The sequence below is a fragment of the Talpa europaea genome (genome assembly GCF_964194135.1).
Source record: "Talpa europaea genome assembly, chromosome: 7".
Lineage (NCBI taxonomy): Eukaryota > Metazoa > Chordata > Mammalia > Eulipotyphla > Talpidae > Talpa > Talpa europaea.
The window spans coordinates 63104841-63131908 of NC_140074.1; the positions used below are offsets into that span (position 1 = coordinate 63104841).

Consider the following 27068-nt stretch of genomic DNA (forward strand, 5'->3'; position numbering starts at 1 on the left):
TCCCTTCTCCCCTGTCCCAAAAGTAGTCCCTTATTCTCTCCTAGGATACCCAGCTTGCTACTTTCTGGTGCCTGCAAAGAGTTGACATCCGTCCTAGAATGGATCCAGCCTTTGTTGGCTCTGCCTCTATCACTGAAGTTTCTAGTGGCTGAGGGTGAAGTTGGAAGTGCGTCCTCTTGGTTGATGTATATAATCCACACTTTCTATTATTAAGGGACTGACTAAATCCCTCTCTTGTTGATGCTGGAAGTTAACTGCACCATGAAAAGACTCATCTCTTTTTTGTTGCCTAACTATTTTTTTCTTTCCCTCTTTTTTTTTATGCAAACATTACTAGAAAAGTAACCTAACAAAATTTTTCTCAAATCTCTCTTTTCACTTTCCTGTATTCTCTTCCTGTCCCTTCCCATATCCAGTGATATTAACTAGACATGGCTTTGAGGGGCTTTTCTTTTTTATGCCATGTGAACATAGTTCAAGGAAATTGAAGTAATTGAGCGATGGGAATATTTTGGGTAATAATGGATTCTTATTTTGATTATTTCCCTTTAGGAAAGACACTGCTGATCCTATAACATGGAGGATTGCCTTCATACCTCATCTGAGAATCTGTCCAAGTTGGTCAGCTGGGCCCACAGCCATGGGACTATTTGCAGCCTCATCCCAAACCTGAAACATTTGCTTTCCGAAGGTTCCCATGGGAACCTGACGGCAATGTGGGGCTGTAGTGCCGGCCACGCTTACCACTGGCCACTGACAGCTACTTGCAGAGCTGGGTCCCAAGAAAGGGTGTGTTTCCAGGATAACAGAAGTTTTAATTCTGATAGTCCCAGTATAATTGGAGTACCCTCTGAGACACAAACCAGCCCTGTTGAAAGGTACCCGGGGCGCCCAGTGAAGACCAAATTAGACTGCAATCGGACCCGAGACTCTTGTGACTTCTCTTACTGCAGCGAGCCCTCTGAACTGGATGAAGCTGTTGAAGAATATGAAGATGAAAACACCCTGTTTGACATGGTCTGTGAGTCTTCAGTTACAGATGAAGATAGTGACTTTGAACCCCAAACCCAAAGACCTCAAAGCATCACTCGAAAAAGGCCTGGTTTAGTCCCATCTTCTCTCCACTCAAGCTCCCAGAGTCAGATGGTAGATGAATGCAGCAATGATGTCATTATTAAGAAAATCAAACAGGAGATCCCTGAAGATTATTATATTGTGGCAAATGCAGAGCTGACGGGTGGGGTGGATGGACCAGCCCTGTCATTGACGCAGATGGCCAAACCCAAGCCTCAAACTCATGCTGGTCCTTCTTGTGTGGGGTCTGCCAAGCTGATTCCCCACGTAACATCTGCCATTGGCACAGAGCTTGACCCACATGGTGTGTCTGCATCCCCCTCTGTAATGTCCAGACCAATTGTTCAAAAGACTGCCAGGGTATCTCTGGCTTCACCAAACAGAGGACCTCCTGGTGCCCATGGTACCAGCCAGCAGATGGCCATGCAGATGCCTGTGAGCACATCCCATCCCAACAAACAGATCAGCATCCCTTTGTCTGCCCTGCAGCTGCCTGGACAGGATGAGCAAGTTGCCTCCGAAGAGTTCCTGCCCCATTTGCCCAGCCAGGTCTCCTCCTGTGAGGTAGCCCTTTCTCCCTCAGTTAACACAGAGCCAGAAGTGAGCTCCAGTCAGCAGCAGCCCCCCGTCGCTCCAACCATAACCACCGAGGCCACGGCACAGTGCATACCAGGTATGGCACACGAGGTGACAGCAGGTCCCTCATCCTCATACAGCAAAGAATTCTGCGCCGTCAGCACTTGTAAACCGATGACTCGGTTTGCTAGAATTCAGGCCTTTATTACTCTCAGAAAAATCAAAATAATGACATGTATTACCTCCAGGTGATACAGTAAAGGAGATCCATCTGAATGAAGGCCATCCATCCAGTTGCTTTATCTCGGGGCTGAGAGGACAAGTTGTAGGATTGTGCTGTTGAAACTGCATGGCTAGGTTAGGGTTTGTATCTGCTCTTCTGCTGAAGTTTTATGTGGTAAAATTATTTTTGAAAGGGTTTTTATGTTCTATTAGTATCAATGTATTTGGTTGCTGTTTGAAGTTAAAATGATGTTGGCTAGGCATTTAATGACACTAGACCTAATGTTTTTCTATTATTTATTTGTCTGGACAAACTTGGCATTTCTCTTCATTTCAGTTGGTGTGGTTATTTAAAACAAAATTTTCTTTTTTAAAAGAAAGGAATGAACATGTCTAAAAGAAGTATTTGATCTTTTCTCTCAAAACCTCCAATTGTCAGACATCTTGCATTTCTGGAACACATGAGCCTAACTGGAATGGATTAACAGGAGAAGGAAATGGTTATATGAGGCCCCTCTCTGTAATTCTATTATTCTAATGTTCTGTAATTTTGACATTCAGTATTTAGTCTGAACTATTATTACATAACAGGGGTTTCAGGCTCCATGCTTTTGGGTTCATGATTCAAATCTGATAGCCAAAAGTAGAACCATGAACAAGGAGGAACAGACAGACAGACTGTATAGAGAGATGGAATTTGTGGCTCATTTTGGTTTCACTTTAGTCCCTCTTAAGAATTGCGTGTATGGGCCTCCCCTGGTGGCGCAGTGGTTCATTCCCTGGCTAATTCGTTCCCTGGCCCCCGGCAAGGGTCCCACAAAAAAAAAAAAAAAAAAAAAGAATTGCGTGTATTTTGGGAAAAGCTTTCTGAGGTAACTGTGCTTTACTCTGTAACTTCCTAAAATTAAATTGTTTTACAAATATGCTCTCTCAGTGTTAGTGACAACCTTAAGATCCCCAAAGGGAACCTTTGATTCATGATTTTCCTAACACAGTCATGGTATTATTAATGAAATATACAATGAAGATATTCATATCCTGATTCATTATTATGCTTTATAGTGTATTCATTTTTCTTTTTATTAGGAGCTTTCTTGAGATTTAATTCCTATACCATAAAATTCACTCTTTTAAAGTATATAGTCAGCGATTTTTGGTATATGCAGAGTTGTGCAATCATCACCACTGTCTAATTTCAAAACATTTTTATTATCCCAGAAGAAAACGCCATACACATTAACAAACACTCTTCCCCGTTCCCATCTCTGTCAACCACCCTGTCTGCTTTCTGTTTCTATGGATTTGCATTTTCTGCATCATTTAAAAGGAATTCTAATATGCGGCCTTTTGTGGCTGCCTTCTTGGCTTAGATTTTGCTATTGTAGCATGTGTCAGCCATTCTTTCTTTTTTATTTCCGAGTTTAATATTTCATTGAAGGAATGTACCATGTTTTGTTTTGTCTTTCCTTTCATTAGTTGATGGACATTTAAATTGTTTCCTTTTTTTAAAATATTTATTTATTTATTTATACAAGCACTGGGTACAGTCAGAAGCGCGGGAGGGTGAGAGAATTCTGACCAGAGTCAGAGTGGAGAGCAGAGTAGGCAGACTGACAAGTGGAGAGCAGAGCAGGCAGACTGACGAAGTACACTGCCGAGAGGAGAGCGGGTGGCAGGAGAGGTCGGAGAGGTCTGCACGCCATGTGGGACCCTCGCCATGTGGGACCCTCGCCATGTGGGACCCTCGCCATGTGGGACCCTCGCCAGGTGGCCAGGGATCGAACCAGTGCTGCAGAGGCTGCAGGCAGCTTCGCAACCCAGCGCTCAACTGCTCTGCCACCGGGGAGGCCCAAAATTGTTTCCATTTTTTTGGCTATTATGAATAATGCTGCTAATAGCATTGGGTACAAGTTTTGCATGGAAGTACATTTTCAGTTTGCATGGGCAACATGTAACTATGTTTAACTTTTTGAGGAGTTGTCCAACTGTTTTCCAAAGCAGCTCCATCATTTTACAATCTCACTAGCAATGTAAAAACTTCTCTTTTCTCCTCATGCTTATCAGTACTTTTTATTTTCCACTAAAAAAAAATTACACCTATCTTATTAAGTATCCAAAGTAGTATTTCATTGTGATTTTGCTCATGAACTTTCTTCATGAGTTCCATTGGATATTCATCTATCTTCTTTTGAGAAAGGGCTATTAAAATCCTTTGCCCACTTTCCAATTAGATTGTCTTTTTACTTCTAAGTTGTAGGAATTTGCATATTTGGTTATGTAAGTCTCTTATTAGCTAAATGGTTTGCAAATATTTTCTCATTTTGTGGATTGTCTCTTTTCCTACCTTTTTCTGTTTTAATTTAATCAATTCGTCACAGTGTGGTCATTGGCTAACCTTCATATTGTTAGACACTGTGCTACCTTTATTAGGCTAGTGAAAGTCTTCGTACTAAGAAATCTGGCCAGCGATACATGTATAGGATGTAAATTGTGTCTTTTTACTTAAATAGGTGTGAATCTGGTTTATTTACTTGTCCATCCCCTCCCCCCTCTTTTTGTATAACATAGGATCCTCCTGTTAATTTTAACAATTAAAATTTGGGGGTAGAATTCAGAAGTGTATTTTGCAAAGTGGTCCAATATAATAAAACAGTTTAGTACGACTGTTACTTGTGTTGCCCACTCCCTCCCCCCACTAACTCACCCCTGCAAGAGCAAGATGCCTGGTGGATAATAAACGAGACGTTGAGGCTAAATGAAATATGAAAATCTTACTATATGATTACTTGGTGGGGGGTGGGGAATTCAGCCTATTTGAAAAACATTGTTTGAGTCTATTGTTTATATATAACACATTATCTTAGATTTTTTCCTTCTCTCAGTGAATTTGCACTTCTTATGCTAACTATAAAAAGCAGGCATGGCCAAAGGATAACCTACATCGTCATAAACTGTAATTTGACTTTACTTTCATAAGGAGGATTGGTTTGGCTTGGAGTTGAACTTTTAAGAAAAATAACATGAAAAACTGGTAATAGGAATTTCCTAAGGAATGATCCTAATATTTTGATCCATTGTTCTGTGGAAAGATATTATATTGCTAGGATAGTATTAACTTTAGAGAAACACTGTTTGGACTGAAAACATCTAATGGAGCAAATGAAAATCTGACATTTGGAAGAGAGATATGCGTTAACTTATAATTTACCTTTGTTCTTGGAGCACAAACTCATGCCATGCTTTAATATTTTATTAATCTTACTGGTTTTTGTATATTTGCTTATAGTAGAAAATCTTCATTTTAAACATTTTTTTAATTATCATTTTTTATTGAGGTGGTATTGGTTTACAACACTGTATATGATTTAGGGGTATCGGTTCACACCTCTTCAGATGTGTGTTACCACACTACCCCCACCACCAAAGTACCCATGATCCTCCACCACAGTCCATAGAACCGGCCCCCTACATCCTTTGTTTCCTATACCCTCCCATCCCCATCTGGTTACCTCAATTCTGCAATCAGATTTCATGGGTTTGTTTTTATTTCCTTTTGTCTGTTCCTTTTAAACATATATATTTTAAAAATTTACAGTTTAGCTTTATGAGAATAAATATGTACCAGATGGACCTTGCTTGCATAGTTAATATGTAAATCATACTTGGGACTAAGCAAAGAAAGGTTTTGAAAGAACTAGCTGAAAGCAAAGTCAGATGGTTTTTAAATGGATGTTAATATAACCATAGTTTTTTTTTTTTTAAAAATCAAATCTGTAGAAATACTGTATATCTTTGAATAATATTTTTAAAATAAATAATTTGATAAATGACTGTTGAGTTAGCCAGAAACAAAGAGAAATTGTTTCATTTTGTTTAGTTTGACTGATGCCATTTTATTTTCCTGATGGACAATCACCCTATTTCTGTTCAGCACAAAACTCACAAAGCTATAAAATGTCAAGGTATGGATAAAATTATTAATTTTCATGTCAGCCCTTTCATACTAGAAAAATCAAATCTTAGCTCTAAAAGTAAGGAGTAAAGAGGACTTATTGACTATCTTCCAATGAATTAGATTCCATTAATTTTTGAGGTTTTTATGTAAATTTGGGGCATTGTCATAAATTTAGATCTCTATTGCATCATGAGTTGGGTTTTATGAATATCTTTCTTTTTTTTTTTTTTTTTTTTAAAGATTTATTTTATTTATAGATGCACTGGGTACAGTCAGAAGCGCGGGAGGGTGAGAGAATTCACCAGAGCCAGAGCAGGGAGCAGAGCAGGCAGAAGGACCGAAGTACACTGCTGAGGGGAGCAGCGGGCGGCAGGAGAGGTCTGCGCGCCATGTGGGACCCTCCTCCGGTGGCCGGGGAGCAGCCGGGGATCGAACCGGCACCGCAGAGGCCGCGCGCAGTTTCGCAACCCAGCGCTCAACCGCTGCGCCACCGGGGAGGCCCCTGAATATCTTTCTTAAGTACTCTTACACAGCTTCCTTTATGATTTTGCCCAAGGATCTGTTTTCCTGCATGTTTTATGGTAGCAGACAATCAGCTTTTGCTTACTAGATTTATAATATTTTTTTCTTTTGAAACTATGGTCTTTATCTTATGATAAATTCATGTATGTTCTTTATATATTAGGAATATCATAATCTACCATGTACACTGAAAATATATTTCCCATATTTCCATTAACCTTTCATTTTGTTGATGGCATTTTTTGAAATACAGATTTTTCTTACTCTTTATGGAGACTTCTTTCATCCTCTAACTGCTGCCTAGCTAGCTCTCATCTTTTCTGTCTTCAGTATTTTGCCTAGGAAGTCCTTTCTATACCTTGAATCTGACACATTCCTATATTTTTCTCTGGTTCTTTTATGATTTGCTTTTCCTCTCCTCCCCTTCTCTCCTCTTTCTTTTTTACATTTAACTCTACAATTAGAAGATACCTTAATGTGTGACCTCACATATTTCCATATCATTAAAGAATAAGTTCCATTCTCCACTGAAATCTATTACCAAATTTCTGTTTATAATCAGATATATTTCTAGATTTTTAGCTTTTTTTATTGATCTCTTTTTCTTTTTGCTTCCATATTTTCATGTTTATATTTTGTATAAAACCAAATACAATCAGTGAAAAAGAGGAGTATAGTCCAAAATGTTTAATAGAATACTTTTGGGAAAAATAGGCATGTGAAATTGAGTTCATTGAGCTTTTAAAAATTAAGTTTATATTATTTCCAGTTATTTGGTCTGTTTTTTTTTTTTAAAGATTTATTTATTTGTTTGTTTGTTTATTTATTTATACAAGCACTGGGTACAGTCAGAAGCGCGGGAGGGTGAGAGAATTCATCAGAGCCAGAGCAGAGAGCAGAACAGACAAACTGACTGATGAAATACACTGCTGAGGGGAGCAGCAGGCGGCAGGAGATGTCTGTGCGCCATGTGGGGCCCTCACCCATGGCCAGGGATCGAACCGGCACTGTAGAGGCTGCGGGCAGCTTCGTAACCCAGCGCTCAACTGCTGCGCCACCGGGGAGGCCCTTATTTGGTCTGTTTTGACACACATAAACAATGGTTAGAAACAGAAAACCTGAGTTAAAGGAGAGAATTAATTGCTTTGTCGTCCAACAACATATGTTCAAATGAGCTTTTAAAAACCTGGGATTCCAACTATACCTAGTTTCTGTCATTTTGCTTCTCACCTTACCTTCCTCTATTTGCTTCACCTGGATATAATCGTCCCTCATGGTCCCCACGGTGGTTGCCGAGTGCTGCTGGGTTTCTTGTCTAGCCAGACCTAGAGCCTGTGTCACAGCATCCCCACTGGCCTCTGAATCAGTCATTGGAGCACCAGGCCCCACGCTGGAAAGGTTTTGTGAGCACTCTGACCCAGATCTCACAGCTGAGAGTGTGGGTGGCTGGGGTGTTCTTCCATGGACATCCTGGGTTCTGTTTTTAAGAAGGGCAGCAAACCAGAGATACCTACTATTATCTGTGTGGGTGTTTTTTTGTTTCTATTTTTTTAGCAGTTAATTTCTTTAAGGTGGGCAGATAGAAGAGTTATTTCTATATGTCATCCAAAGATAGAATATAAAACAATGTTATGATATCAGGACTATCCCTAATAACTGTGTAAATGTGTGGTTTTGTGTAATATGTATAGCTGCATACATATGTGTGTGTGTATATATTTTATATGCCTCTTCTTATAAAATGGAACAAAACTAGATTTCTTTTAAAAAATTTTATTTATGCATATAAGAACTGGGGTGTAGGCCAGAGGTGTGGGAGTAGGGGGTGAGAGGATTCACCAGAGACAGATTGGGGAACAGAACAGACGAATCTACTGAAATACACTGCTGAGGGGAGCAGCAGATGAGACTGGAGAGGTTTGCTGTGCCATGTGTTTAGATTTATTTTCGTAACTACACCCTTTCCTGTACCTTCCTGTAGGAAGACCTGAGACATAAATTCTGAAAGATAAGAGAGGCAAAGTAAAAATTCTGGCTCAGTTTATGCCATCATTTTCCCTCCTTATCATAAAGTGGTGCTTATCTGAGAGTTGAATGGCAGGCATACTGGGCACTGAAATAGTGGAGCTGTTTGGAATTCCAGCATTTGGAATCAGACAGGCTTAGGTTGATTAACAGTCCTCCCTACTGTGGGCTTTGTGACTTTAGCTAAATTGGTTTATTGGTCTGAGATTCGTTTTCCTCTTTTGTAAAGTCATGACAGTAGCGCCTATCTTGCAGGATTGTTTTAGGATCAAATGCAAAAATATAACTAAAGACAGTACCTGAAATATAATAAACACTTAAGAAATAATAGTTTTCGGGCCTCCCCGGTGGCGCAGCGGTTGAGCGCTGGGTTGCGAAGCTGCCCGCGATCTCTGCGGTGCCGGTTCGATCCCCGGCTGCTCCCCAGCCACCGGAGGAGGGTCCCACATGGCGCGCAGACCTCTCCTGCCGCCCGCTGCTCCCCTCAGCAGTGTATTACATCAGTCTGCCTGCTCTGCACCCCGCTCTGGCTCTGGTGAATTCTCTCACCCTCCCGCGCTTCTGACTGTACCCAGTGCATGTATAAACAAACAAACAAACAAACAAATAAATAAATAAATAACATGCCTCTATTAAAAAAAAAAAGAAATAATAGTTTTCTACCATATTAATATTTTAATTTCATTATCATTGTCATTATTAGATTGTACTCAATACTCTTCAGGAGGGAAGTAAATTTTATGTAGTTCATCTACTGAGATGGGCCATGGGCAACTAGCATCAGTATCATCTGGGAGCTTAGTAGAAACGCCCATACTCAGAATCAGAATCTGCATTTTAACATGTTCTGCAGGTAATTTGCTTGCACAGTATCATAAGGTCTTACTGTTTCTCCACTTGAGTGTCTTGGGGTGTCTCTCCCTGACCTCAGCAACACCAAGTACCCACTCCCCAGCTGACCAAAGGGTGCATCTTAGGTGGGTATCTTATTTTTACCATGGAGAGTGGAAATAAAACCTGTTACTATGACAAGTTTAAGATGCTAGGGTTGGGGTCTCCAGCCCCTACTGTGGGCACTCCCTTCCTGTGTGCAGGTCTTAGAAAGAAAAAGCCTTGGTTTTAGATTAGTAATTTTTCGCCTTGTTTTCTCTACTGGGGGGAAAATGTAGGGAGGGGATATGTGACAACATATATTCTTTTGAAAAAATTAATTGATTATATTGTCATGTCTTTTCAAAGTATTGAGCTTTTATGTAATGACCGTTTTACCAGGCAATGATGAAAACTTGTTATAACTTCTATAACATGTAATACATAAGTTATATGCAAAAATGTAGGAGTTAAAAATGGAATGGCCTGACACAAAGATAGACGAATAGAATAAAATAGATGGGGCAGGATAGAAGCCCAGCAACGCGCCCACGCGTCTACGGGGATCTGTGTGAAAGGAGGAGCGGGTGTCCCAGGTCAGTGGGGGAAGGATGGAGTGAATGGCATTGAGCGGTTGGTCAACCGTGTGGAACTAAATAAAATTAGATCCTTACCTCATATCAGGCATGAAAAGAAGTCTCCTATAAAAATCTAAATGTGGAAATATAAAACTTAAAACTGCTTGAAGGAAATCTTGCAATATGGCCTTGGTTTCTAAAGAGGGGTTTTGTTTTTTCTTTTTGTGACACAAACAAAAAAATAGGAAGATGCTGACAACCTTAAAATAAAAATGTTAGCTGAGACAAAGGATTTCATAAACAAAGTTAAAAAAAAAAACACCATGCGATGATTTTAATGCACATAACTCAGAATACTCACATATAGAAAACTGCCATAGATGAGTAGGAAAAATGGTCAAATCATCCAGTAGGGAAATGAGCATAGGAAATAAAGAGGTGCTTCTAATAAGAGGAAACACATACAGTTAATAAACTTATGAAAAATGCTGCAACTCACTGGTAATCAGGGGAATGCAAATTAGAACAACAATGAGATACCATCAGAAAGGCAAAAATTATTAATTTTAATTATCACAAGTGTTATATGGGAAAGTGAAGACATGCTGGTCGGAATATAAATTGGCACAACCAATTTGGAAAACAATTTACAATGTCTAATAAAGTTAAATATGTATGCATCATACAACTAGAAATTAATTTCTAGGTATCTTCCCTAGAGAAACTTATATATATAAGATATAAGATATATATAAGATATAAGATATATAAGATAAGATATAAGATATATATATATATAAGATGTACAGGGGTATTTGTGAGTGTGTGTGTGTGCATGCATGTGCATGCGTGTGTAGTGACTTTGTGATAACAAGGAAAAGAATCAGTTAACAACTTCAAATTTGATCAATAGAGAAATAAATTGTGCTATATTTTTCAAAGGAATATATATATCAGCTAGATCTGCATTTATTAATGTAGTTAAATCTTAAAAACAAAGTTGCAGAATAATATTTAGAGTACCATACCTTTTTAAAAAAAAAAATACTATGTAGTTTATCTTACACACACACACACACAATAATTAATTAGGAAGCATGGATTGGAAAGAGGACATACCAAATACATGGTAATTACCTTTGGAGAAGAAGAGGGGTGGGAATAGGTGTACAGCAAACTTGAACAGTATCTGTAATGTTTTCCTTTTTAAAAATGTATAATAAATATGATAAAATATTAGTATTTATTAAACCCACCTGGCAGGAATGTACATAAGCATGGTGCTTAATGGTAGAAATTTGGACACACACCTGGGTTCGAATCCCAGCTCTGCAGCTCGTTGTCTGGGTGACTGGCAAGTTCCTTCACCTCTCTGTAGCTTATCTCTTTCATCCATAAAATAAAGGTAATAGTAGATCTTACAGGGTTGATATTAGGATTAAATTAATCCATTCAAAGCCTTCTAATCATAGCAAGCATACTCTAGTACTATTCTGAATACTTACACTGTATGTTTTAAATGTGATTACATTTTCAATATCAATCATGAGGCATAAAATTGCATTGTATTTATGAAATGTGGGTATATGGTATTATTACTGTAATTATTACTGTAATAATAATTATTACAGTATTATTACTGTTATTCTTCAATATAGAGGGCTTGTGGGGTAAGAAAACAAACTTAATTAACAATATCTTCCAGTGTGCTTCTTTATGGACAAAGGATTTGAGAATTTAAAATTTTACTTTAAATTCAAACATTAATCTCAACACTATGTCTTCTGTGAGATTATGATGGAATGCTATTATGGGAAACTTTTTAAAGTTCTTCTGCAGGAATAAATTAAAAAACACAGAGACAAATGTCCTCTGTTATCTGCATAGCACTTTTCTTTACAGATCAACACGGCCTGGGTTCCATGAAGAAAGGAGTTGTGCCCTTTATTTACTGGTGGGAAATGCACAAAGAAACAGGATGATTTGCTTGGAGGTACAGTGGGAAGAGACCTGGACTCCTATTGGTTTGCAGAGAGGGTCGGATTCCCTGCTGTGTGCCGTGGCCCCTGCCTCTGCTTGGCTTGGTGCAGGAGTAGCCCCAATTGCTGATTGCTTCTCCTCCCCCATTTTTTATCTTCATGTCATGCCTATCACTCATCCATGGTTTTGGCTTCTAGTCATAAAGAGATCTTTTTTGTTTCTGAGGTGACATTAGTTTACACTGCTGTGTGATTGGGGGGAATGGATTCACACGTCTTTAGGAATATATATTCACACCCACCACCAAGGCCTCCACCATAATCCACTGGCTGTGTCATCTCTTTGTTCCCCATCCCCTCCCCACCCCTTATGAGCCTCAACTCTGTAATCATATTTCTAGGGTTTGTTTTGGTTTAATTTTGACTTTCCTTCTGCTTCTGTATTTCACATATAAGTGAAATAATCCAGTAATTTTCTTTCTCCTTATGGCTTATTTTGCTGAGTATAATCCCCTTTAGATCTATCCATGTTGCTACAAATGGTAAAATTTCACCCTTATGTAATAGCTGAGTAGTATGTGTATTTACACATTTTCTTTACCCACTTACCTGTTGTTGGTCACTTAGGTTGTTTCCCTGATGTGGTTATTGTAAATGGTACTGCAGTGAACATAGACATGCATGTGAGCCTTTTGCATTATGAGAATTGTTTTTAAAAGGACACAGGGTTTAACAGAAGGGCAGAGAGATACCATCTTAATCTTTTTCTACTAAGCGTCTGAGAAAATAACTAGCACTTACTTTATCAGACTTTTTTTCAGGATCACGATTATGTCAGGGCTGGTGAAATACAAAGATGAATGTCAAAATCCCTCTCTCAGGGATTTCCTTGTTTAGCAAAGGAGACAGGGAAGCCAGCAGCTCCAGTTTACGTGAATAGGAAGAGTAGATGAAATGGAGTAGAACATATGTGAAGGGCAGTCAACTAACCCTTACAAAACATAGGAGAAAGTATTTCAGACAGAACAACATGAGCAAAGACATTAGCACATGAACACAAACAGACTATTTAGGGAAGTAAGGATTTGAGTGTGGCTTGAAAGTAGATGCTGCTGAAAAGGCTGACTGGAGCCTCCTGTGAATGGCTGTACATGTGGCAAGAGCCATTTCATAAGGTGACTGTAGTCCAGATGAGAGATGGCAGTAATTGCTCACATGATGGAGCAATACAGGCATTGGAGAGGAGAGAGAGGTGGGTGTTTCAGGAATAGAAAGTACATTCAGCATACATCCATTGGAAGACTGCAGAGTGCTCAGTTCAGGTTGGGGTCCATGTATATAGCACATAGCAGAGCATGGTTCCTGTTCTGATGCTGCCTATACTCAGTAGTGGGAAAGAGGTAGCTCACTACTTACCCTCACAAAACATCCCCAACTGAAAAAAATAAAATACATGTATACATATATTTTAAATACTTCTGAACCAAGATGCAGTTCTACTGTGAATGACTGTAAGACTAAACTGGTTGCCTTTAGATAACACATTTATTAAGCCTGTGTCTAGGATGATAGATGGATGAAAGTGGTTAAATTAATAATTAAACCATTGTGATAAATGAAAGGTGAGTCTTTCTTAGCTGGAAATGAAAGTTCAGAGGCTGCAGGCAAACTATCCTACATCATAATTTATTTGAAACACTTTCTACTCAAAATTAAATAACATGAGCCTGGTTATATTAAAATTGTAATATTACTTAGTTTTGCAGATAGTGACCTATCTTAAGAATTAAAATACAATTATCTACTAGTTTTCTGAAAGATAGAAGTATAAAATCAAGTTGCTTTGATTGTACAAATGTATAATTTTCAGAAAAGTTAACAGTTTTTTCAGTGTTTTCTCCATTGCTTGCACATTTTTTATTTTTATTTATTTATTTTTAAAGATTTATTTATTTTTATACAAGAACTGGGGTACAGGCCACATGTGCGGGAGGGTGAGAGGATGCACCAGAGAGAGAGCGGGGAACAGAACAGGCAGACCGACCGAAATACACTGCTGAGGGGAGCAGCAGGCGAGACAGGAGAGGTCTGCCTCGCCATGTGGGATCCTCGCTGGCCTGCTGGGATCAAACCCGCTCTGCAGACAGCTTCACAGCGCCGCTCAACCCACTGCGCCACTGGGGAGGCCCGCACATCATTTTTTTAAATACCATTTGTCTTAATATCACACAACAAGTTCTTCCTAAATTGATTTTAATTTCTTTTAAATTGGGGCAATTTCCTATTATACTAATGAAGTAAAAATATTTAAAGTTAACCTGCATACAATTGAGACTTCCAGACACACAAAATGTCTCCAAATGCAGGAAACTAGTAATCATTGTAAACTTCAAATGTAGTTCTCTTTCAGTACATTTTGATTGGACTCAAACCGCTAGAACTCCAGGAATTGAAAAGTCATTGATCTTGATTCATATGCATGCAGGTCTTAGTCCATTTTTAGGTATAGCTTTGTCGTGATCACGGAAGGCATAAGCACTGATTCTCCATATTCCGACATCTTGGGCCTGTTTTTCATTGAGTTTTTAAGATGATTACTTTAAATCCTTTGTCTGATATATTGTAGATCTTCATTTCTTTTGTGTCAGTTAGTGGAACTTCATGGTTGATTTGTGGTAGTGTCCTATTTGATTCTCGATGATCCTTATAGCCTTGTGTTGGTATCTATGTATTTGAAATAGCAAATGGTGTCTCCCACGGGGATCCTGCGCCCTCAGGACTGTGACTGTGAGTGGGCTGAAGCCAGGTAAAGTGCCCTTTCAGGAGCTGCGTTCTCACTGAGTTCGGTAGGCAATCTACAGGGACACTTAAGGCCACAAGCCAAAGGGGCTACTACTACAAAGGTAGTCCGTGGGCTGTTTCCAGGCTCACAGCCTGAACCAAGGACTGTAGGCTTGTCACTCGACGTCTGGACATGCATGATTCCTCCTGGGTCCCCTCAGATTGTTGCTGGTGATAGAAACCAAACCAAACCATGGCACTATTTCCAGATGTATATCGAGGACCAGGCCAGCAAATCAGCTGCCACAGAGGGACCCTGCCTGGGTCTTGTACCACAGCTAGAGCTTTACAGTCTCCAACCTGGTTCCAAAACACCCACAAAGGCACCTTTGCCCATGGATGGATACCAGGATGTTGGGCCAGGTATAAGCGAGGGACATCTTTTCAGTCATCTTGCTGCTGTCCTTACACTGAGAACTTTTTTTTAATACGTATTACTTAATTTTTCACTCTTAATTATATTCAGCAGGAAAAACAAAGAATTTTATAATCCTGGAATGTTTCATTTCTGTGGATTTGACTTGAGAATTTGATTCAATGAATATAAGCATATATTCCTTAAAATAATGCTTAAAATTATATTTTACATATTTTTTAATCTCTAGAGTATATTAAGATTTGTGTTGAAAGTGCTAGCTTTTAACACCCTTATACTGTTATAATTATTGTTGTTAAATTATTATCCTATGTGATGGAAAACAGGCATTTCATTGTTAAAGCTTTTTTTCCTGTTTCGTCTATACTTATAAATGGGTAAAGAAGCAGCTAATCCATATAGAAAAATACTTTAATTTTTATTTTATAATGAACTTTTCAAAAATATGTTTTGTTATTATCCACTGACCCACTTAGGGAAATTAGCATCCTCCTATCCATTAGGTTATTACTTCTTGGATGGGATTTAATGAATATTAATAGCCTAATTCAGAAAAGAAGGAGATAATTTATTAGAGTTTCATGCATTTTCATTTTTATGTGTTGTCTGTTTTCTCTGCTTTATTGCCACACTCTTTTGTTTCAAATTGACTAATAATTCCACTGTACTTTTTACTTTATTATTCATTTTTAGTGAAAGAAGCCTTCACATTTTGATCCTTGCTAATTAAGACATGAAGTCTTATAAACTGAATGTACATTTAAAGGGAGAAATGATTTCTGATCCAAACTTTGTTTTTATTGTCTTCACTGTGGCATGTAGCATTTCATCTCTTAAATTCATCAGTTGTGCAAAATAGCTGTAGTGATAGTCAATATTTACAGAGTGCTTATTAGCTCACTACCTAGGTAACTTAGTCCTCACAACTCTATGAAGTTAGGATTATAATTAACTCCATTTTACAGATGAAGAAGCAAAGGTAAAGGAAGATTACACTTGCTGGAGGTCACACAGTAAGCAGGTGGGAGAGCTGGAGTTGTGCCTAGGAAGAATGGTTCCCACATGCATGTGCTTAACCACTGGCCTTACTCAGTGGCCAGCATTATAGCCCTTAGATGTTCCATTTTAGGACAGGGACCAGCTGCCCCTTGATTTTTCTTTATTTCTCCAAAAACTTCATTGCTGGGCCTCCCTGGTGGCGCAAGGGGTTAAGATACAACCCATGAAGCTATCCACAGCCACTGCAGCACGAGTTCAATCCCTGGCAAGGGAGCTACCCACATGGCACAGCAGACCTCTCCTGCCTTGCCCACTACTCCCCTGAGCAGTGTATTTCACTCATTTTGCCTGTTCTGCTCCCCACTCTGTCTCTGGTGAATCCTCTCACCCTCCACACCCCTGGCCTGTACCCCAGTTCTTGTATGCATAAATAAATAAATCTTTTTTAAAAAAAAAACTTCATTGCCAGAACTTCTACTTTCATTTCTCCTCTTCTAGTCCCATCCATATGGAGGGGATGAAAATCAAAGTGTCCAACACTTGAGACACCAAAATGCCTGAAACAACATCTCCCATGTTGCAATAACAGATGTATTTGTTGAATGTTGAAGCAAGTATGTAAATGCTAAAATTTCTAGAAAGGAAAAAGAAATGACTTGTCATTTCTCCTGTTTTCTCTTGGTTTTATGTTTTTGTAATAGTTTTTGTGTAGCTTTCCTAATGTAAAGTTCACATATTAGGCAGATATCAGTGAATGCCTGCTAGTCACTCCTTAAAATCATGGAGATATCCATGGCGGGGGGTGGGGGCAGGGGGGAGCAAATCTTGCTCCTAGGTAGCTCGTGTTATAGATAATAATTAAGCAGCCCCACAAAGGGATAATTATAAACTTTTAGAAATGCTGTGATAGGAGAGAAAAGAAAATTAGTAGAGAAAATGGGTGGATATTAGCAGATTCCCTAAAAAAAAATGACATCTGATCTCAGAATGAAGATTTAGAAATGGAGGTCAGAAGTATATTCCTGATAGAGGGATCAGCTTATGCAAAGTCTTTGAGAGAAGAGTCACATCTGAAAACTTGAACAGAGGCCCCGTGGCTGGAATGCAGAAAGTAGGTGAGCTTTGTTTCGGATGGACCTGGTGAGCTAGACCAAAACTTTGTTGGAAATACTGAGTACTGAACTTTCACCTAATGGAAATAGGAATTCATGGTAGGATTTTGAGCAGGTAGTGACATGAACAGAATTGTAATTTAGAAAACTCACTCAGGCTGCTTTGTGGAGAACAGTTTAAATGAGGGTAGGGTAGACCTAGGGCATTCTTAATTCTCATAAGGAATTTCTGTGTCAACATAGTATAATAAATCCAATGGCAAATTCTTGTTCAAGCCTTAAAATAATGTCAATTCAGTTGATCAAAAGGAATACGTCAGGGGGCCTACCCGGTGGCGCAGCGGCTGAGCGCTGGGTTGCAAAGCTGCCCGCAGCCTCTGCAATGCCAGTTGATCCCCGGCGATCCCCAGCCACTGGGCGAGGGTCCCACATGGTGCGCAGACTTCTCCTGCCACCCACTGCTCCCCTGAGCAGTGTACTTTGTCAGTCTGCCTGCTCTGCTCCCTGCTCTGGCTCTGGTGAATTCTCTCACCCCCCCCCCCCCCGCGCTTCTGACTGTACCCAGTGCTTGTATAAATAAATAAATAAATGAATCTTTAAAAAAAAAAAAAAGGAATACGTCAGATATAGTAACTTGTCCAGGTATTACTGTATTAATGATAATTCTTATCTTGAACATAAGAAAAAGCATTATTTTCAGAGAAAAAACAAAAAGAAGACTGAAATGTACAGTAAAGACAAAATAGACTCTTGGTGATTAAAGAGTAACAATTTTAATTAAATTTTAAATTAGAAAGATACACCAAATATACCCAGTAGCTAGTTGGATGATGGATTTATAGGCAGTTTTGTTAATTTTATGTCTTTTTTATTCCCCTTCTTGGGGAAGTTTTTTTATATTAAACACTAATTTTATGATAAAATTGATAAAGCTATTTTTATTAAGGGAACTATGCACAAAATAACCTTTTTCTGATATGAATGGTTACCTTTTCAACTATCTGTTTTTTAATCTTGAATTTTCTAAAGTAGAAGATAGTGATTTATGTAAAAGCGAACTTAAGAGTATGTAAAGGTGAAATTTTACTGAGGTGAAATGTTATCAAAACTAAATTTCTCAACTGACAAAGGACTAATTTTCACTTTTCAAATGATTTAATCTGCAATAAAATTTTACTTAAGAATGAGATGTTGAAAACAGTGCAATATGAATAGGTTGATGAGACAATGCTTGTTTATCAGTATTCTGTGCTGTATATTAATGGAATCATCACAGAAAAAAAACTAAAAAGAGAACCACACACGTAAAGCTGTGGTTTCATGATTGGAACTATGGAAAATGTAAATGTCACATGTATAATGAACCTATGTATCTTCTGTGGCTGCCTTGAGTCAAGGAAGGCGAGAATTTAAAAAAAAAAAAAGGTTCCTTTTGGAAGATGTGTATGATGCTTTGAATAGCAAAGTCTGATGTCAGCAACTCACTGTATATTTTTATGTATTACACCAGCAGCAGATATTTCAGACACATCAGAAGGTACTGTTGATTCAGTGTCTCTGGCAGTATAATAAAAAAAGTGGGGGTGAAATCTCTGCAGTCTCTAATAAGCAGTATATCAATGAGTACTGTCAGATTCTATAGAAAATTCCACAGCATGATTTATTACATTAATTACGGTCATGTGGATTTCATGCTGCTAAGCCTGAAAATGCAGCCATATTCGAAAGTTGATTTAAGAATATATTTTGGCCAAGTCGAAAATGCTCCTTATTGTGATTAATATAGTACAATATTTATTCTCTTATTCTACTCTTCTTTCGCCTTTGGAATGTTTAATTTCTTTTCTGTGACTTGAAATTAAGTTTGAGATTTGAGATGCTTCATCTAGTTTTTATTTATTCACCTCTGTCAGCTGGTCTCCTTTTTGTCTTCTCCTGTCTTCTTAATCATCACAAATGTTGCATCTTCTGTTATGTGAAGACTTCTAAGCAAACATGGCCAGGTAGTAGGGCTGTTCTCAGGGCTTGCAAGGTCAGACCTTAGATGCTGTATCCCTTGTTAGAGGGGAAAACCAATTGAGAAACCCTCACTTTCTTCATTTAATTTAAAAAAAAGCAGCATTCCTAGAGAGGATTCCATGGTTATACATGTGTAATACTGTACTGAATTAATAGTTACACAGTATCTCTTCTTGACATAAATAAGCTTGTTTAAATCTGAAGATTCTAGATCATGTGGAATGGAAGGTCTCCAAGGAGCTAGTTTAGATACATAGACATTAACTCCAGTTGTTTACATGTGCCGTTCGGTGGCAAGACATGTTCAGTTATGCACAAATACCTCAAGTTGGTGGCCTTTATGGATCTATGTTGGGAGAATTAGCAAATATTTACTACAAATTAAAGCAGCCACAGAGGAGGATCTCAGTTCAAGTAAGAAGACTTTGGTTTAGTGGGTTGGAATACATTTCTAGGCAGCAATATGTTTATGAAGAGTTGAACTGGATGATTGATGTGTGATTTAAGTGGTTCGCTTTCCTATCAGTTCTCATACAACTCATAAGAGATAGATGCAATTATGTCCATTTTACAACGGAAGAAAAGTTAAGAAAATCTTACACAAATTCACATGGATGATTAAGTGACAGAGCTAGGATTTGAACCCAGGCATTTTTTTCCCCCCTTAATTTTTTTTTAAAGGTGACCTTGGTTTACAACACTGTATGTGGTTTGGAGGTGTAGGTTCTCACTGCTAGGGTTTGTTTTGATTTAGTTTTGTCTCTTCCTTTGCTTTATTCTTTATATTCCACAAGAGTGAAATCATTTTGTATTTGTCTTTCTCCTTCCAATTTATTTCACTTAGCCATAATCCCCGCCAGTTCCATTCATATTGCTGCAAATGGCAAGATTTCATTTTTTTTTTAAATAGCTGTGTAGTATTCCATTGTGTATTTATACCAGTCTTCTTAATCCACTCACCTGTCATTGGGCACTTAGATTGTTTCCGTAACCTGGCTACTGTAAATAGTGTGGCAATGAACATAGGCGTGTATTCAGTTCCTTTGAGTTAGTGCTGTTGTATTCTTTGGGTAGATACCTAGGGTATAGTTGCCAGATTATATCATGGATCTATTTTTATTTCGAGAATCCTCCATATTGTTTTCCATTGGAGCCGATCCAATCTACATTCTTACCAGCAGTGTATGAGGGTTCCTTTGTCTTCACATCCTCTCCAATGTTTGTTGTTCCTGATCTTTTTGATACAGCAATTCTTATTGGCAAAGTTGGAGCCATCTGCCATTTACTGTACTATATATTTCAAGTGCCTGAAAGGGATCAAGGAAGATTAAAATTCTTGAAAAAGATCTTTGGCTACTCAGGAAACAGTTTTCAACATAATCATTTCAGAGAAGTTACAAAAGAAGTCTGATTCCCGTGGGTTTCAGAGGGAAATAATTCTTTAACTCATTCATTATTTTGTTGAACTATAATACTAGTTAGTTCATTGTGACTTTTTATAGCATTTTATGCTAAAGCTGCAATCACTTAATTATTTAATTAGCTAACTAGCAGTTGTTCTGCCTAAGAAATGAAAGCGTTCAGACCAGAAAATCTGTCATCCCAGTAATGTGGCAAGTGCTGTAACTGAAGGAAGAATCATTTTCTAGACCTTCTAGGGGATTTAATAGATAAGGCTCTGGTTTGGAAAGCATTTCCTATTGAATTGCTCCTGTATTAGAACCATCTTATACCTTGCTAAAAGTGCCAATTCTTGTACCCTGACGACCATAAATTAATTTGTTGCTGTGACGATCTGCCAGATTTGTGCTTGGTCTCCTTTACACAAGTAGTGTCTCACCCCATTTTCCAACAAACAGTTCCTTCACCTAATTTAATTCATATACAGAAACAACATGGTTAGAAAGAGCTTTTTTGCCTGCACTTTATTGTTCAATAAATACGGTTATCTTTTGTGCTCTATTTTATTTATAAATTTTTATTAAGGAGAAAATTCTCCAGGGAGTCTAGAGTCACATAATATACATCCAGAGGAAATGAGCAGATGACTAATGTTTATTTAAGTGATTTCTGCTTCAATGAAAAATACTATCAAAAATCATACCGGACTAACTGGTTCTATTGTTCTAAATTTTAATGCCCTTGAATGTGTATGTAAGAAATGTGTTTTACTCCCACTACTGGAAAAGATTAACTGAGCATAAAAATAATTTGCTGGTCAGATAGCTATAATAGCATACAAGTCTGACTTCAATTAGTGTTGTTAACAGTCCTAGAAAATAACCTGCATTTTAAAGTTATAGGAGAAAGCATTAAAATGTGCAAGGAATTGGGTGTTTAAAAGAGAAAGAAGAGACTGATGTTTTAATACATCCTATGGTAGATACAGGTTAACTCAATTAGTTTTCCACTTTTAAAGTAAATACACTTCACCTTTTTTAAATAAATGGCTGGAGATAGGAGCTTTTGCTGTTTCAGAAATGAAAGATGAATGTTGGTGATTATGATTTTTGAAACCCTTGACAAATGAAATTGTCTTATTTCCTAAGATAAGCAACCAGGGTATATATATATTTTTAAATACTAAGATTATTTTCCCTGAACATAGAAAAAAAAAACACAAGAAAATTTAATTTCTTTCAAATGAATACATGCACAGAGAACTACTTAATAGGCAACATGTAATATCAGCATAATCATTTTTGTAAGTGGAGGTTAGGGTTGGTGGAGGGGGAGTTATTTCTTAATTTTATGGATATATTCTCATATGAACTTTTGCTAACGTGTATTTTTTCCCCTATCCTGAGAGTAAGATATTGATATTGTCTTGTAGCAATTTATGTGATGACTGATTGATCCTTATGTCTTAAGGAACAAACTCTAGCAAGAGCGGCTTGTCTCATACGCCATTTCATACCATTATGACAGAATCCTGCAGAGCCTGACTCACGGGCCTTAACAAAGGACAAAGTGACCATGAGATTCTTATTGTGAGCCCCAAAAGTAATTTTATGCCACTGACATTTGTTTCTTACTCCCTTCTAAATGTAGTCAGTATGGTTAATGTAATGTGGACTGTATAATTACCCATACAGAATAATTTCAGCAACTTTCAGCTTTGCTGTCTACTCAATCAACAAATGTTTATTGAGTACTTCTACTTCTCAAGTGTTTTTCCAGACTCTGAAAATAAAGCAGCAAAGTCCTGGCTCTTACGGAGCGCACAGCCCCTTGGGGTGAAACAAACACTAAACAAGTAAGCTAGTAAATATGTAGTATGTCAGATGGTGATTGATGCATGGAAGAAAATAGCAGCAAAGGGGGAATAAAGAATGTCAGAGGTGGGTAAGTGGTGTTTGGATATATATATTTTAAATCACTTTCTTCAAATGTTTGGCATTTGAAGATTCTTTGCAGTAAGCATATTCATTCTTCTCTCCTTGCTTATGTAATTACTGTATAAGATCCTCCATATGGCCATCCCACTAGTCTAGCTTTATTCCCTGCTCCAGTTATTCTCCCACCCAAACTACCATGCTTGCTTGTGCTCACACGTTCCCTCCCTTCGTTCCCTCCCTTCCTCTCTCCTACTCCTCCCCCAAGTCCACCCTTCCCCACTTTCTCAATTCCTATAGGACCTGCAGCCCATGCCACAAACTCAGTGCCTAATTACACAGTGCAGTGTATGGTCTTTTTAATTAGTTTTACATGCATTTGTCATCTCTTCTAGCTATGATGTAATCTACATAAATATCAGGGACTTGCCTTTGACTACACCCCACAGTTCTTCTTAAAATGCTAGGGGGCACAGTGGGTACTCACAAATGTGGATTAAATATTAATTCTAGCTGCAACTTCATAAATATAAATCAACTCACCAGAGATCCTTTTACTTTCATTTTCACTTTTCAAGTTTAAAATACATTCTTATTTAATAAGTTCACGGGCTTATCATTCACTGGTTTGAAAAAGAGAATTTGAACATCATTTCTCTTCTCTACTAAATGAAAAGACATACTCTCTTCTTAAATGAAAATAATAAAGGAGAAGTTAAACACCAAGAAATGTTTCTTAGTGCTCAGATGTATTGCTTTAATAAAATCGCAAAAGAGATGTGATAGCTCTGTTTATTTTTTGTTAAATTGAGTGCTATGGCAATAGAAGCAAATGGGTCTGAATTTAAATCTAACATAAATCTCCTTAAATTAAATGAGAATACAAGATACCACACTAATTATGTGTTTTTCCATGCCATCTCCTAACAAGGGAGGAAATAATTGAATTAATGGGGCATGAAGACTATGTAAATAAGTACAGAAAAGCTGTCTGCATAAAAACTTCATGCAGGGTCTTGCTAAGCATCTCTGAGCTAGTAAGGTCCAGGTAAGCTATTAAGATCCTGGAGGCTCCTCCTAAGGCCCCACTCCAGGTCACAGATCTCTTGGAAGTCAGTAGGCTAAAGCTTTTAATCTGTTGGCTACATTTTTTGAAGGCCCACATCACTGTACTAGGTGTTATTGTTTCTGAGAGGCTTAGAATAAATTTCAGTGGTAAACATTATGGTTTTCGTGGACGGTACAGGTAAGAAATGAGTGCCGCTGACCAGAGAACCAGGCCACTTACATCTTCTACCTAAAGAGTTTATCCATCCTCTCTGCTTGTAATTAAAACTATACTCATGACGCAATAACACCAGCCACCCCTAAAACAGCCCAGCAGGTTAGGGTGTGGGTGAAATGATGCTGAATAAGTTCAAGTTCTGGGGAAAAGAAAAACATTTAAAAAATGCCTATTTGAAAACCAAGTGTGTCCAAAAGTTTTCCCTTTTTTGTCATACTCAGGTCAGAGCTTGAGATACTCAGTCATTCAAAATACATGTGAAGAATGTGAGTTTAAGATTCTCTAAACTTTTTCCTTTATTTATTTGATCCCATATATTGGTTGGATAGCTCAGGTGTGCAGGAACATATGCTGGGTACTTGGTATTCACAGGTGACAAATACACAGGAAGTAATGTCATTAATGGGGTAGAGAGATTATATAATAAGTATAGAAAAACTACTTAAAATTTACTAAGTCCATCTCTGAGTGTTCCTTTCTCCTCAAGAGGTCACAGCCTAACAGAGAGGTGTGAGATGAAGTGAAATAAAGATGGCAGGACAATTAGACTGTGATCCATTTGTTACCTGGTGACTCCTGGTCCTTTAAGATCCAGATTAGATTAGCTCAAACCTCTAGCCCACAGTTTTTGCAAACTCAAATACCTTTCCTTCTTTGGGGGCGGAGAGGAGTGGAGCAAGATAAAGTAATGGTTGATCTGGATATTCTCTTTTTCCCTCTGACCTTCTGCCTCCATCTAAGTAGTTCACATTATGGATTATTTCATTATCTGGGAATGTTATACACCAGGTCATGCATGTGTGAATTCAACCCTACTCTTACAAGGCAGAGTTCGTTGAGGATTTTCTTAGTGTGGCAGAGATAGGTAGGTTTATATCATAGCAAAGCAGTGCAAGTCTTACTGTGTAGTTTCTTCCCGTGATGGGCTCTCAAACCTCTCCTCCCACTCTCTTGGTAACTTCACTCCAGGCACACTGACACTCTCAGTTTCTCAAAGCTTGGTTTCCATTGTAGAAACTCATCACATGCTCTTCTCTCTACCATTCCTCCTTCCAAAATCTGTGTGACTGACATCTCACTTTCAGATCTCAATGAAGAGTCCAAATTATAGTCTTTCCTGGAGCACCCATGCTTAAATGGGTCACTTACTCCTTCCACAGTGCTCTGTTGTCCTGCACAGCACTGGCCAGGTCATCTAAGATTCACTTACTTGTGTTACTGGCTGTTGTCACTCATCCTCTGGCAAATTCCACAAAAACAAAGACTGTCTCTATTATGTTTATCCCTGTAGACTCTCTGTTAATTCCTAACATGTTCTAGTTATCCATTAATTGTACTTGAGTACAAGTTACCTATTAATTGTAGACCACGCAGCAGGACTTGAGATGGGTTTGCTGTAGAAGGAAGGGAGAGCAAACATCCATAATGGACGTCAGGTTTCAGCCTTGGGCAAACGGATGAGTGGGAGGAGGCACTGAGTAGAAAAGCAGGTGCGTGGGGACAGTGCCTCAGCTGCATTTAAAGGTGGGGTACGTCGTGTGTTGATGAGGCTGTGAGTTGTGTAGGTTCATGGTACCCGCAGGAAGTGTGACTGATGCCTCTCATTCACCATCTGAAAACTTAATTCCTAATTGTTAAATGCCTGATGTACATAGAAAAAAAATAATTTGTACTTGTATTTTTTTGGCTACCACCTTGTCTTTTCCACCCAGTTTTCTAGACCTTTGGGATTTTGTCCATATTCAGTTTTGAAATTTTGCTGTTAATCACAACTTCCTTAATATAATAAGGCCATTTTGCTCATCTTACTGATTGGGCTTTTTTTTTTTTTTCCATTCATAACAGTGACTCATTCAGTTTGCTTGCTGAATATTGTGCTGCCTTCTCTTCAGAAAATTGAAAGTGATCTTTATCGTATTTCTTCTTTTGTTTGTGTTGAATTTTTTTTTTTTTTTTGGTTACCATCAGCATTAGATAAACAACAGAGCTATTTAGAATCCAAGTTGTATTTCTTACCACGTATATTCAAACAAGATTTAATGAAGTGTGCTGAGTTTTTGATGAATGCCAGAATGTTCAGATTGTAACCCTTCTTCATAGAGTAGATTTCTTGTGATCAGAAAGCGTTTAATGAATATTTATGGAGTCACTACTAAGCAGCCCCGTAAGGTTAGGGACTAGAAGTTATAGCAGTCTCAATCAATTGCAAAGAACTGCATCAGAATTCTGCCTTTTCTTTGAAATCACTTCAAAACTAGAAAGAGAAACAGAAGTAAACATTTTCTTAAATATAACTAGAGGTATTCTGCTAGAACCACAGTATATGAAGAAGGGCTGCTAAATGCAGTGATCACACAAGGATTTGGCTCTGACACCACCAGATGTGTGGTGGGAATCTCAGAGGTGTGAGACCTGTTCTCTACCAAGGTGAGGTGTGCTGAGTGGCAAAGTTGACAGTCTCTGTTAAAGAACTGTGTGGGGCGCTTGGGTTGAAAGCCCCTGGGGACCTTGTCGAAGTAAAGAGACACATACATGCTTGCCTTTTTTGTGGGGAACAGTCTGCTGGTATAACAGGGCAGTGAAGAGGTACTTGAATTTATGACTCAAAAGGGTATGCTGTGTGCCAGACAGAAGATGGGTGCACAGTGATCAAGAGTGAGGTTCAGCCTAGTAAAACTGTTGCCCTTCATAGATAAATAATCACGTAGATCTCCCCCTCCCCTCCCCCTGAAAAATCACCAAGAAACCTATAAGGGAGAAGGATTGTGCTGACCACTGGCTCCCCTACAACTGCACTGAATTCTAGAAGACAGTTGAACAATGTCACTGTTGCTCAGGGAGGAGGAAAGTGTAAGTTGAGAATCTCCTCTCGAAATGAAACTGTTGCTCTGTTACAAAGTCACTACAGGGCTAAGAAGATACTCTCAAAAAATCAAGCCCTCAGGAAAACATAGTTTATTCATAAATACTTTTATTTTTTTATTTTTTTTTTATTTTTTTATTTTATTTATTTATTTTTAGATAGAGGCTTTTTTATTTATTTATTTGTTTATTTGTTTTGTTTATACATGCACTGGGTACAGTCAGAAGCGCAGGAGGGTGAGAGAATTCAGCAGAGCCAGAGCGGGGAGCAGAGCAGGCAGAAGGACCGAAGTACACTGCTGAGGGGAGCAGCGGGCTGCAGGAGAGGTCTGCGCGCCATGTGGGACCCTCCTCCGGTGGCCGGGAGCAGCAGGGGATCGAACCAGCACTGCAGAGTCTGTGGGCAGCTTCGCAACCCAGCGCTCAACCGCTGCACCA

The 27068-nt window shown here is 38.5% G+C and overlaps 1 protein-coding gene across 3 annotated transcripts in view; it reads left to right on the top strand.

Moving 5' to 3' along the window:
* Positions 1 to 576: 576 nt before the first annotated feature.
* Positions 577 to 27068, top strand: part of KIAA1958 — a gene marked incomplete at both ends in the record, with an annotated part of 63649 nt that continues 37157 nt past the window's right edge. For all 3 annotated transcript variants that reach the window (XM_084237644.1, XM_084237646.1, XM_084237645.1), the window contains one exon: positions 577 to 1747. In XM_084237644.1, coding sequence (XP_084093770.1) covers positions 577 to 1747 — 1171 coding nt within the window. The remainder of the gene's footprint in view (positions 1748 to 27068) is intronic.